This window comes from Corylus avellana, chromosome ca1 (genome assembly GCF_901000735.1).
Source record: "Corylus avellana chromosome ca1, CavTom2PMs-1.0".
Taxonomy (NCBI): Eukaryota; Viridiplantae; Streptophyta; class Magnoliopsida; order Fagales; family Betulaceae; genus Corylus; species Corylus avellana.
In genome coordinates, this window is record NC_081541.1 from 35,272,430 (window position 1) to 35,285,741 (window position 13,312).

General features: G+C 42.9%; 1 protein-coding gene, 1 long non-coding RNA gene and 1 pseudogene across 2 annotated transcripts; 2 read left to right on the top strand and 1 right to left on the bottom strand.

Annotated features, from left to right (window-relative positions):
• Position 1: 1 nt before the first annotated feature.
• LOC132167809 (uncharacterized) lies at positions 2-978 on the top strand. The gene is made up of 2 exons (XR_009438725.1): positions 2-69; positions 723-978. It is a non-coding gene; the product is annotated as an uncharacterized LOC132167809 (long non-coding RNA).
• Positions 979-2,891: 1,913 nt separating this feature from the next.
• On the top strand, positions 2,892-4,502 carry LOC132170910 (uncharacterized). Its single transcript, XM_059582066.1, has 3 exons — positions 2,892-3,374; positions 3,454-3,930; positions 4,113-4,502. The coding sequence occupies exons 1-3, from the start codon at positions 2,892-2,894 to the stop codon at positions 4,500-4,502; spliced, it is 1,350 nt and encodes a 449-aa protein (XP_059438049.1).
• Positions 4,503-8,275: 3,773 nt separating this feature from the next.
• Positions 8,276-12,603, bottom strand: LOC132170918 (glutamate receptor 3.6-like; annotated as a pseudogene).
• Between the last annotated feature and the right edge of the window lie 709 nt (positions 12,604-13,312).

Genomic DNA, 13,312 nt, shown 5'->3' on the forward strand with positions numbered 1-13,312 from the left:
GACATGGAGAGGGATCTGATAACCCCAACATTCAAATTGAAGAGACAACAATTGCTCAAGCACTACAAGGTATGCCTTGTGCACTCTCTTTCTATGAAAGGTCTACCTATCTGCCAAATTATTAGCTGTGACTTGCTATAGGACCCATGCTATGTCTTTCCCATCTTTACCTATCAAAAGTGGGAAAAATACCATCTTTTCAAATTAGTAAAAGCTTGCATAAATTGATCAAGTCATAGGTTGATTACTGTTTTGTGATTTTCTTTGGAAAACATGAAGGATTAAACAAAAAGATCCCATGGCATTTTACTATCACATGAAACTAAACTAGAATTTAAAAAGCACGGAGTCCAAAAAGCATGACGTGCATTATTTAGGATTGTATTTCAAGATAAGTAGCCAACCTCCGGGTTTGGTTTGGGTTCAATTCTAGTTAGAACTGGATCCGTTGGGTTGGGACATGTGTTCTTTGTGTCCTGTTATGGGACACAAGTCTCAATCGGGTTCAGTTTCAGTTGAAACCAGACCCAAGCCGAATCTGCCGACCTCTTTCTTTTCTGAAGTAATGCAACAAAAACCCTCTCATAAGATATAGTCTTTTGGCTTCACTTCTTGAAGAGGCCCTTATTATCCTTTGTATTCTTTCTATTGATCTACCATGAAAGTCAAGAGTGTTGGCCTATGTTGCATCAATATTATGTTTTTGCTAATGTCATCTGCAGGACACTGTTGATCAATTGTACAGTGAAGGCAAGGGAATAAGGGCGTGAGAGCAGGATTGGAAGCCACAAAGTACAAACTGTAATTTAGATACCAACTATTATAGTCTCCCATAAGTTTGGTTATTTTTCTTTATCTTGTCTAACAACTCTAGTGCGAGAAAAGCACCCATACATTTTACCCACAATGGCTGGGTATGCCGATCCTTGTCCATGTTTCTTTATAAATTATAAATAAAAAATTGTTTGAGATTTTCTATTTTGAGGAATCTTGATGCTACTGTCATTCTATGAAGTCATAAAACTGGGTTGCGAAAGTAGGACAACCTACGCTATGAGAATAACAAATGTTTCCCAAGCCCGGCACCAACGTGAACCTAGGATTTTTTTTTCCCTAGGTAGTCAAATTAGCTGGACCAAACAAGAAACTGCCTGCTTTTATGTAATCCAAATAATCAAAAGTGGGTCAAGCAGCCATGGTTGGTTGATGCAGCTCCAATGTAGTTTTTGACACATTGCTTAAGAAGAAATGTTAGCATATATTTTTGTCAAACAAATAGCGTAGATGAGGAGCAGTCATGATAATGGGAAAGAGGAACTAAAGGGCCATTTTGTTCTCTTGGTTTTAAGTTGTTCGAATTTAATTAGAAAGAAGTTGTGAGATCCATCTGTCTTAGGTAAATAGGTTCCTATCTCTTAAATTATCAACAAGAAGGACACTCATCTAGAACTAACTATGCTTCGTAGCCAGTATAATATCAATATTAGAAATTTATAGATTCATGTTCTTGGACTCTTCTATTTGATAGTTCCCGATTGAACAAGGAGTCGGAGAGGTCAAGGGTGACCAGACTGCCGCAAGGAAGTGTTACATAACTTCCCTAAAGAAGCGTTCATAGGCTACACCTTTGACAGTGAGTACTGTGGGAAGTAGAAAGGAAGGTGAACCGAAGGGTGAGCTTGCCGAGATGCTAGAAGATGTGTGATAGTAGCAAACGGCAAAGTGGTGAAGGTTGGTTCTCAGCTCTCCTCGAGTGTCCGAGAAGACCTTGTCACTTTTCTGAAAAAGAATTTGGAGGTATTTGCCTGGTAGTTCGAAGACATGCCTGACATTAGCCCTAAAGAAATACTTCACTAGCTCAATGTGGATCCAAGTATGAAACCAGTGAAGCAAAAGAGAAGGAAATTCCCTCCTGAGTGAAATATGGCGATAGCTAAGGAAGTGGAAAAGCTGCTCAGAGCTCAGTTTATTAAAGTACACTATCCCGATTGGTTAGCTAGTGTAGTATTGGTTAAAAAATCCAATGGAAAGTGGAGAATCTGTGTAGACTTCACCGACCTCAACAAAGCTTGTCTGAAAGACAGCTTTCCTCTGCCTAGCATTGATGCACTGGTCGATTCAACATCTGGGTACGGTTGCTCAGTTTTATGGATGCCTTTTCTGGTTACAACCAGATCTATATGCATCTGGAAGACAGAGAGAAGACTGCATTTATTACTGATCGGGGCCTGTACTGTTATAAGGTTATGCCCTTCGGTCTGAAGAATGTAAGGGCGACATACTAGAGACTGGTAAACAAGATGTTCTGAGAGCAGATCGGGGGGAACATGGAAGTGTACATGGATGACATGCTAGTCAAAAGCACGTTGCCACAGAACCATACAATTGACCTACATGAAGCGTTCGGAACGTTGAAAAAGTATGGGATGAAGCTGAATCCTACAAAGTGTGCATTCGGAGTGTTCTCTGGAAAGTTTTTCGGCTATATAGTGTCGAACCGAGGAATTGAAGCTAACCCAGAAAAGATCCAAGTAGTTTTGGATATGCAGTCTCCAAAGAATACGAAATAGCTCCAACAATTGACAGGTAAGATAGCAGCACTTAACCGATTCATTTCTCAGTCAACCGATAAGTGTCTGCCATTCTTTAAAATCCTAAGAAAGACATTTGAGTGGTCTGAGGAGTGCAAAAAGGCTTTTGGGGAACTAAAGAAGTATTTAGTCAACCCACCTTTGCTAAGCGGAACAGTCCTAGGAGAAGTATTGTAGTTATACTTGGCTGTCTCTCCAATAGCAGTAAGTTCAGCCCTTGAACGAGAAGAAGAAGGGGTATAAAAACCTGTGTACTTTATTAGCCGAGCATTGAAAGGGGCCGAGGAGAGATACCCCTAGATGGAAAAGCTTGCCTTCACTCATACCATAGCGTCAAGGAAACTCCGGTCATATTTCCAAGCTCACATGATAAGGGTTCTCATTGAATACTCACTCAGAAAGGTGCTTCGCAAACTAGACTTATCCGAAAGATTGGCCAACTGGGCAATTGAAATTAGAGAGTTTGATATCGAATTCCTTCCTCGAAACTCCATCAAGGGTCAGGCATTGGCAGACTTTCTGGCAAAATTTACTAATTTGCCAGATGCAGAACAATGGCTGAGGGACGAAACTTGGGTGGTTTATGTGGATGGGTCATATACAAGAAGACATGGTGGAACTGGGGTAAAACTAATCACCCCAGAAGGAGAAGAGCTGCGCAGCTCCATAAGGTTAGAGTTTAGAACTACCAACAATGAGGCCGAGTATGCGGCCATAATAGCTGGACTTGGCCTAGCTCAAGAGATGGGAGCTGAATTCATTGAGCTACGAAGCGATTCTCAAGTAATTGTCGGGCACATCTAAGGGGAATTCGAAGCCAAGGGAGATAAAATGAGGCTGTTCAAAGGTACAAGATTTGCAGAATTCTTTCAAGAAGTTCTGCATCGTAAAAATCCCAAGGGAAGAAAACGAGGGAGCAGACCATCTTGCTCGGATCGCATCGATCGAGGAGTCTGTAGGAGAATCTGAAGAGATAATTCAAACTCTGTCCCGACCTACCATAGCCGAGGTAGTCTCGGTCTCAACAGAAGAGGCGGTACCAGATTGGCAAAAGGAAGTGGTGGAACATCTGGAGAAAGGGATTCTCCCAGCAGGAAAGAAGTCGGCTATCCAGCTAAGGAAAAAGGCTACTAGATTTACCATGGTAAATGGAACCTTATACAAACGAGGTTTTATGTTAACGCTTCTTAAGTGTGTTTCCAAGGAAGAAGGTAATTATATACTTTGTGAGATTCACGAAGGCATTTGTGGGGGTCATTTAGGTGCAAGAATGTTCGCACATAAGGGGGTTCGAGCAGGCTTCTATTGGCCTAACATGACCAGGGACTCAGTAGAGATGGTCAGAAATTGCGACAAATGCCACGTTTCGCCAACATTACCAAGCAACCCCTAGAGGAATTAAGCTTAGTTTCCTCACCATGGCCCTTCTCGCAATGGGGGGTACATAAAGTGGGACCACTACCTTGTGGAAAGGGGGGTGTTGGGTTTGTAGTGGTAGCTGTGGATTATTTCACAAAGTAGGTAGAAGTGGAGGCCCTAGTGAATATAACAGCTAAGAGCATAGAGAAATTTTTATGGAAGAATGTCGTTTGCCGATATGGCATTCCACACGCATTTGTCACGGACAATGGAAAGCAACTCGACTGCGATTCATTCAAAGAATGGTGTGCCAAACTCCATATAAGAAATTACTTCTCGTCCCTTGGGCATCTCCAGGCACACGGGCAAGTTGAAATCACTAACAAGTCAATCTTCAAACTTTTGAAGAAGAAACTTGGTGATCGAAAAAGAGATTGGGCGGAAGATCTTATAGAGGTTCTATGGGCTTATCGGACTACAAGAAGAACTCCAACCGAGGAAACTTCCTATGCTTTAGCCTTTGGAACCGAGGCAATTATACCTGCCGAGTAGAAACTTTTCGGCCTGGCTTGGTATTTCAACAAGAAGGTCAAGCATCGAAGCTTCAAAGTCGAAGATTTGGTCTTACGAAAAGTTACCATCGCCACCAAAGATCCAACCGAGGGCAAGTTAGCTCCCAATTGGGAAGGACCTTACAAGGTGACCAATTGCTGAAGAGAGGGAGCATACTACCTCGAGGACTCCGAAGGAAAGACACTCCTTAGGCCATGGAACGCCGAGAATCTCAAAAAGTACTTTGTTTAAGTTGTAATTTTGTAAAGGAGATTTATTGTTATTCTGTTTGTTTCTTTTCTTTTATGTCTTGTTTCATCGAATAAAAAATCTCCTGATGTTGCGACACTCGAAGTATTTCAAGTCTCAACGTAACCCTCGAGCAGGTATTTCAAAAGAAGTTAGAGACTCCTCTTAACTTACTTCTTGGACAGGTTTCCGAAGGTAGTTAGAGGAAACAATCAAAGAAACTATAACTCACCTCTCAACTCACTTCTCGGACAGGTTTCCGAAGGTAGTTAGAGGAAACAGTCGAAGAGACTATAGCTCATCTCTCAACTCTCTTCTCGGACAGGTTTCCGAAGGTAGTTAAGTGAAACAGTCGAAGAGACTATAACTCACCTCTCAACTTACTTCTCGGATAGGTTTTCGAAGGTAGTTAGGGGAAATAGGTGAAGAGACTATAACTCACCTCTCAACTCACTTCTCGGACAGGTTTCCGAAGGCAGTTAGGGGAAACAATCGAAGAGACTATAACTCACCTTTCAACTCACTTTTTGGATAGGTTTCCGAAGGTAGTTAGGGCCAATAGTTGAAGAGACTATAACCCATCTCTCAACTTACTTCTCGGACAGATTTTCGTAGGTAGTTAGAGGAAATAGTCGATGAGACTATAACTCATCCTCTTAAACTAACCTCTCAGACAGTTTTCCAAAGGTAGGAGGAAAGACTACCTCATTCTCATAATTAACTCCTCGGACAGGTATTCTGAGGGAATCCTCTCAGCTAAACCCTCGGACAAATATACAGGGGGAGTTGAAACTTAATAATTGTTAAGAGGTGATTACTGTTTTTGAGTTATCTTCTAATTGCATGCAAAGATAAGATTGTATGAGTAATTATCTACTGCAAAGAAGTAAAAAAAGTGATGTCTTTCATTAATGTTTAAAATATATACAAATGATGAGAATACAATTAGACCCCTTTCGGGTCAGTTGACTTAGAGGCCCCAGCAACAGCAGGTGCATCGGTAGGGAACTGGGGCTCCATGGCTTGACCATTGCCCGAGGGCTGATCTTTATCTCCAGGTGTATAGCCAAACTCAAAGATCCCTTTGGCATCTGGCATTTACTCCTGCCCAAGCGAGATAATCTGCTCTAGGGTTTCATTAGTGAAAGGAAGATCATCGGCCTCCACAGTATTGAGGTCTACGGAACAGGAAAGATCCTGGGCCCAAGCTCGAAAGGTCTCAAAGCCGAAAGTGATCCAGTCTAACCAAGCATTGTCACGTGTCCAAGAGGCATACGACAGCTACTTTTCGTATTTGCAGGCTTGGTCATCGGCTTCCCACAGCTAAAGCTCAGTCTTCATGAGCTTATCTTTAAAAAACTTCCTTCTTTCCTCAACCACCGTCCAAGCTGAGCAGGCATCCTCGGCCACTGCCCTCTGGACATACCTCTCGGCCTGAGCTTCTCTGACTTGCCTCAAAACCTCAGCAAGTCTCTCCTTAAGTTGACTCTGATCCTCCTTTATTACTGAGTTTTCTTCTTGGAGCCAACCATTATCAGCCTGAAGAGCCTCCACCTCGATGGACAGATCTAAGAGTTTTTTATCTGCTGTAGCCCTAGCAGCTTCGGCTTGAATTACAGATTGTTGCTAGCCAACAGCCAGCAGTTCCATATCTTGCTGAGAAATGACTCCTCTCAGCCTCACATTCTTGGCCTTAGACTCCGACAGTTTTCGCTCCAACTTAGCGAACTTAGCTTTTAGGGTGTCAGACTCCTCGGCCGAGTTGTGCATAACTTTCATCAAGTCCCAGTAAAGGAACAACGACCTCATCATGCTCTAAAACAAATAAAGAAGTTAGTACATACAAAGTGCTGCAAAACAGTTAAAATAAAAATGACACTTACGACAAGTTGGTAGTTGAGGTAGGCCTACGCCATGCCTCGGGCGGTGTGATCACGCTGCCCAATCAATTGATCATGAGGCACCAATGCCACTAGGGTAGAGAAAGGGTTCCCTAAGAGATCACCCCCAAGCTTAGTGAGGGGGTAACCTATCGACCATTCGACTCCGGGGAGTTGCACCCTAAACTCGCTCGCAGCAAAGTCGCCCTGAGCTGCAGACTCCTGAGCACCAGGAGCGGTTATAGCCCCAGAACCACTCGAACAAGGCGCCTGTGAGCTAGTGTCGGCTTGCACCTCCTTCTGCGCCTCTGTAATGAACGGTCTTACCAGCTCGGCTACATGAATCACAGGCTCAGGCCTTTCATCCTTGTTCCCCACCGAGGAGTCCGAGTATACCTCCATCGCAACCTCCTCCAGGATACGATTGATGTTAGGACCTGAGTGAATTGGAGTAAACGACTCCACAGCAATTACAGGAGTGGGGACATCGGCAGGCTCGGCTAAGGGGACTGCCGAGAAGGGAGCAGGAGAAATGGGCCAGCGATATGCACTGGCTGGGTGAATAATAGGCTTAGGGCCCCTCTTCCTTCGAGTTGCCAAGAGTTGGGCAACCTTGTACTTGCCCGTCTTAACAAGATTTAGAGACCCTGTCGGCTCAGTAACCTTAACTTTTTTGAGCATCGGCTGCTCAGCTTCCTTAGGCTCATCCACAAGCCTCAAAATGGGAGTCTTCAAGGGCTCGCCTCCCAGGCGCTTGCTTTTCTTCTTCATAGGTGCCCTATTCACATCCCTTTTAATCGGCCTCACTACAGACTCAACCCCATCCATACGGGTCTCTTCGTGACCTTGGGCGTCACGCCCTCTGTAGGAGGAACTAGGCCCTTCACGACCTCGAGCACCACGTCCCTAGGTCTCTTTTGTCTGTCAAGACTAACTCCAAGAGAGTATAGATAATGCTTCGGCATGGCCGGAATAACCAAAGCCTTCAATGAAGTGGCACTCTCATGGTTTCGGGCCTAGGTCGTGACCGTGTTCACCCGAATGTGCTCCTCTAAGGACAACACTGGTTCAAGACTATCATCATCCACTAGAAAACATGTTTTCCAAGGAACCCTCGGGCCTCCTACCACCTTTGAAGGGGCAAACTCTCATTGTCCCCGAGCAAGGAAGAATTTCTTCTTCCATGCTCGGTTGCTTGTAAGAGTCTTTTCAAATTTTATCAATTTGCCTCGTTGGGCTTGGAAGTTGTAAAGCGCCTTAGTGTTGGGGTTCTTGGTGAGCCTGTATGCCGACAGGAATTCCTTGACAGTTAGGAATGTGCTCCTCTAAGGACAACACCGGTTCAAGACTAGCATCATCCACTGGAAAACATGTTTCCCAAGGAACCTTCGGGCCTCCTACCACCTTTGAAGGGGCAAACTCCCATTGTCCCCGAGCAAAGAAGAATTTCTTCTTCCATGCTCGGTTGCTGGTAAGAGTCTTTTCAAATTTTATCAATTTGCCTCGTTGGGCTTGGAAGTTGTAAAGCGCCTCAGTGTTGGGGTTCCTGGTGAGCCTGTATGCCGACAGGAATTCCTTGACAGTTAGGAAATTCTCTTCCCACAAAGCAGTCGGCCACAAAACTACGCAGCCAAAGAAAATTCTCTAGGCATTAGGGACGATCTGATGAGGAGCCACGTTTAAACGACTCAATAAATCCCGAATAAGCCTCGAGAAGGGTAGCCTGGGGCCTGCACGGAACATCTCCTCACACAAGCAGACTTCATGCTCCTCGGCGCTCACTATGGCGCCCTTTTGTTTGTCATCAAACTGAAGTGTCACCGACCTTGGTATGTAACAATCAAGCCTGACTCGCCTTTCATCCTTTGATGATAAGGCAGCCTTCCACATGGCAGGGTAATAGCTCCCGCAATCCAAGTTGGAGCCTCCTCCTTCACCCATAAGATATAGAAACTCAGGGTATAATGACCGAGGAATGCAAGGATAAGGGCTACGGATTAGCAAATGGGTAATGGATAGACGAAGATGATCAATAGCAGGTTCAATGAATGGCAATAACAAATCCAAGTACTTGAGTACTGGACTGTTAGGATGAACAAACTGATCACAAGAAGGAAAAGGAAGAGTTCAATTGACTAAAACCCTGAAAACACTACTCTCAAAAAGAAGTAATGAGAAAAGAAATCAGAATGGAAGCAAGCCAGTTGGGGGGTTGGAAAAGTTGTAGAGCTTCACGGGCAACAATGATGTTTCAGGAAATCATAAAACAGGAAAATAAAAAGTAAGAGGAGCAAAACCCCTTTCTATAATGAGCCTGAGAAGCTGAAGAGGTCTGAGAAGGCGAAAAGGCGTCAGCGCCTTGGAACCCTAGATGACGCCTCGAAAATGCGCACATTAAATGCCGCGGTAGGTGCGTCTTATCACGTACTAATGATGACACGTGGTAGCTGAAAGGACAGCCATTCCGATGCCGACACGTGGACGCGCACTCAGCCATTCGAATAGACAGGCAAATGAATCGACTAACCCTCGGGAATATCAAACGTCTCAGGAAAGAATTAGCGGGAAAAATCCAAACCCAGAATTAGGGTTTCCCCCTCGGAAGCCTCGGACACGTTGCTATCGGGAGTCAGACATTGGGAGATCGATCCACTCCTAGAGACACAAAAATTTCTGTAGTCATCCAGACCAGGAAATTGGAGGGTAACTGTTGGGTCATGTATCAATCGCATAAGGTCCAATGGGCCCTAAGCCCAGGACTCCGTAAATATGTGGAGCTACCAAGCCCTCGGTCGACTTAGCCCGAGGAAGTCTGGGTCTCCCAGTCTGAGACTCAACTCGTGGGCCAAAATAGTCAAAGGCCGAAGGGCACCTTGGTCATTCCACTATGGAGATATATTCATATTATCCAATACTTAGATAATCTATATCAATCAGAATACATATCAAATAGTATCTAAGCTGGTGTAGGTAATTGAGTCCTACTCGGACACCCTAACTTAGCATCACGTAGAAGCTGCAACATCCATTCCGTGATCCTAGGATACTAGGATCACAGAGCAGCTAACAAACCTCATCCCTTTTTCAAATACTTGCACGGCAGAAATCAAGGGATAAGGCTCCGAAACGTATGGGAGATCAAACTCCTTTCATGCCTATAAATACAAGTCACCTATTAGTGTTAAGGTAATCGCAACTCTTGCTATCTCAGCTTTATTGTTGCTTACATATTTTCTTCTCTCTCAAATCACAGACTTAGGCATCGGAGTATTCCCGCCGGGAGACCATTAGGGACTCTAATTCTATTGTTTGTTCTTGTGTGCAAGGCCTACGCATCCTCGGACATCGCCATACATCCCGGAAATTGTGCCACGTAACTCCTCAGAAAACTGTGCACTGACAATAACCGATGCAGTCATTGCTTGTTATTAAACTTTCAATTCCTTTGACAGAGTAAGAAAGCTGTTCAACTGTGAGGATTGAGGTCAGACTTGCAATGCAATTGGAATTGAGTATTAAAACTACAAAAAGCCATATTAGGAGCACGAAACGACCAAGAGAGATGTCAATCTTTTCTCATTCATAAAAGATGGAAGGAGTTGCATATATATATATAAGATGATGTTTTGTGCATGTGAGAAATAGCTAATGAAGACAAAGTAGTGCATTTTACTTACTATGAGCAGTAAACAAAGTTGAAAAGCTAAACCTACAAAGTAAATCATGAAATTAGCAATTCGGGGACTTCGATCGAGATTTAAGAATCTACAAAGCATGAAGGAAAAGTTTTAAGTATAGAATTTATCTTCTTATAGTGTAGTAGTCGTGTCTAAACTACTCAAATAGCCAAAGAGGTAGCTAAGACTTTTTTTTTAGAGACATAGTGGTCCTTTCCATTGTTGATCATGATGGGGAGGTGGATGGGAAAATGGGAACAGCCGATTTTGCTACATAGTGGGCATAAAAGTTAGCATTTATGTTAATTTTCTTATGTCTCCACAAAATGGAGGTAGCTAGTTAAGATTAAAATTGACAAAAAATGATAAATTTAATAATTTAATTAATATTTTAACTTTTTTCTTGCAATTATTAACATTTTAACTTAAAACATTATGAGAAAGCGTAATATTTGTTAGGGACTTACCATAGGATCGTGACACATTGTTTTCTTGGAGGGCCACAAAAATCGTCATTTGTCCTGCGCTCCAAAATCCAAAAAACTACTCCTAGAACAAGAAAAAATAAACATGTGACACACCACATTATTGGAGTAAATGGTCTTAGAAATGCTGAAACACTAGAGTTTCACTTTTGAACTGGGGCCACTACGACGAGCCCAGTCTCGATATATGGTTGTGTAAAATCCACCATCTTTGTCCGGTTGGTGGTAATTGCAATGTCGCCAACCGCATCATTGAAGTCCTATATGGAAGTGGAAATCTGAAAAATTAGGATCACAAGCATATAATTGCATACTTAAATTGGTAAAAACACTATCAGACAATCCGAAATACAAAAATTGCTCAAAACAAAAGAACAAAAGCTGTTTTCAAATTTACCTTGCATCAATACATTTTTTGTCCAAATACTAAAAACACCCCCAAATCACATTAATAAGCGTATTATAATTCATACATACACATGTTGTAATCTTGTACAGAAGATCTGTGAATATCGGATTGATTTGTCCATCTCGATCCAAATGGAATGAACTTATATGGGACTGCATATGGTAATATTGCCAGTGCAGCATTAAATACATCAATGCAATACCCATGAAAGATATCAGAACCATCTACTTGGGAAACAAATTCACAAAATTTAATTCAGACCGGGACTCCAACCCGTAATTTGCCTTCCGTTGCTTGAGAATACTTGCCCACGAGGCTTTTCAATTGTCTATCCTAGCCAAACTACACCTTATAGCTGATTTGAGAGGGAACGATTTATTTGTTCGTTGAGCTTTTCTGGAGGCTCAACTGACAAGCTAGAAGAATTGGACTAGTAACCGATTCTTCTGAACCCTGTGCCATTGACACTGATGACTTCATATGCAGTACCAATGAGGTTCCTATTTGAAGTGAACTTCATTAGGCCACTTACACCACTTATATTCACCTCTAAAATGTTAGTAAGCAACCTGTTCCCACCGTCAAAGATGCTCATAGCATCAAAATGCAAGTTACCCCCATGGAACTTGGTTAATCTTGGATCGTTTGAAAATGAAATATTTCCCCTTGATTTAAAAAATGTGTCAAGTGCATGAGCAAGAAGCCAAACAGTGTCGTAAGCATACAAACCATTAGTATTTAGCCCGAAAAGCCCGCCTGACAAGTTGCTCCATCTCGAAACAAATTTCCTCTTGAGTTCTGAATCCAAAGTGTGCATACACAGTAACACAAGGTAGGAACCCCTTTAATACTATCCCTTTCCGCTGGAGGGAGGGAAGATTTTGTGTCAAGTACAGTAGAGAGCCAATCAGTAGCTATCCACACATACCCACTTTCAATCATCCCTATGTTTTGTGCCACATGAACTACCTATAGACCCCAAGTAGCATGTATGTGGAGGATTATTACCCAAGACTCCATCAACACCACCTTAAGCAGTGTATTGGTGATTTCATTCCGGCCTATGTTGGGGCTCATAGGTGCTCTGTAAGAGATTTTACAATGTTTCTCAACGAGCTTATCACCTAATGCAGCAACCCCATTTCTGCCATGATCATCATCAATATAGATTGCTATTACATCTCGCCATTCGTAGTAGCCTACGATTTCTGCTATAGCAGACATCCGAAAGATATCACTTTGCGTTGTCCTAACAAAGTGAGGGAACTGGATTGAATTCAGGGTGGGGTCTGTTGCTGCAAAGGATAATAGAGGCACTTGGAGCTCATTAGCAATATGTGAAATTACATAGGCTATAATTGATTGTTGGGGACCAACTATGGCCATTGTATCATTCTCCATAAACTGCTAAGCTGTAAAAAAACAATGATAAGTATAATCTGTCTGATATTCTATGACTGGTTATAACATAAATAGAAAACATAAAATTAAATGCTTAAGGTGCATAACAAAGTCATTTTCCTTAAGAAAATAGTTGCCCTTATCAAATCTGATGAGTTAGTATGTAAAGGGTCGGTTACAACAAATATTCCTTTGGGATACAATGAAGCTCAAAAAAACCTTTGTCATTTAATTGCATTTTGCACAAACAAAACCAACTTGAACACTCAGATTTCTTATTCTAAGTAGGGGTGAGCACAAGTCAGATCGGGGTGGATATCTGCATCTTCCCTACCCGAACCCGCACCCAATGGGTTTGGAAAATTCAACCTGCTACCCAGACAAAATGAATACTATCAGTGTGGTTTCGGGTTTTACGGGAAAGGTTGGATGGGGCGGGTATTGTGGGTTGTGTGGGGCGGATCGGATTTTGATGTAGGACAGAAAACAGAGCCAAAACAGCCCCACATGAACGCCTGTCCGTACACCCAACAAGCCCTTCCGAATGCCCTATTTGCATGAAGAGATTTCTAAAGGTCAATGTCTCTCGTTCGACACCAGTTCGACCCTTGGTCGACCGGTCCACTGTTCACGCCAAATACACTGAAGGTCAGTGTCTCTCGTTCAACTTCGACCCTCGGTCGACCGGTCTACTGTTCACGCCAAATAC

Excerpts from the sequence above, each read along its gene's own strand:
- LOC132170910 (XM_059582066.1), top strand. The coding sequence starts at position 2,892 with ATGGAAAAGCTTGCCTTCACTCATACCATAGCGTCAAGGAAACTCCGG. Across the intron at positions 3,375-3,453 it reads AGCTACGAAGCGATTCTCAA|AATTCTTTCAAGAAGTTCTG; the intron begins GTAATTGTCGGG and ends CAAGATTTGCAG. Across the intron at positions 3,931-4,112 it reads CCAGGGACTCAGTAGAGATG|GTAGAAGTGGAGGCCCTAGT; the intron begins GTCAGAAATTGC and ends TTCACAAAGTAG.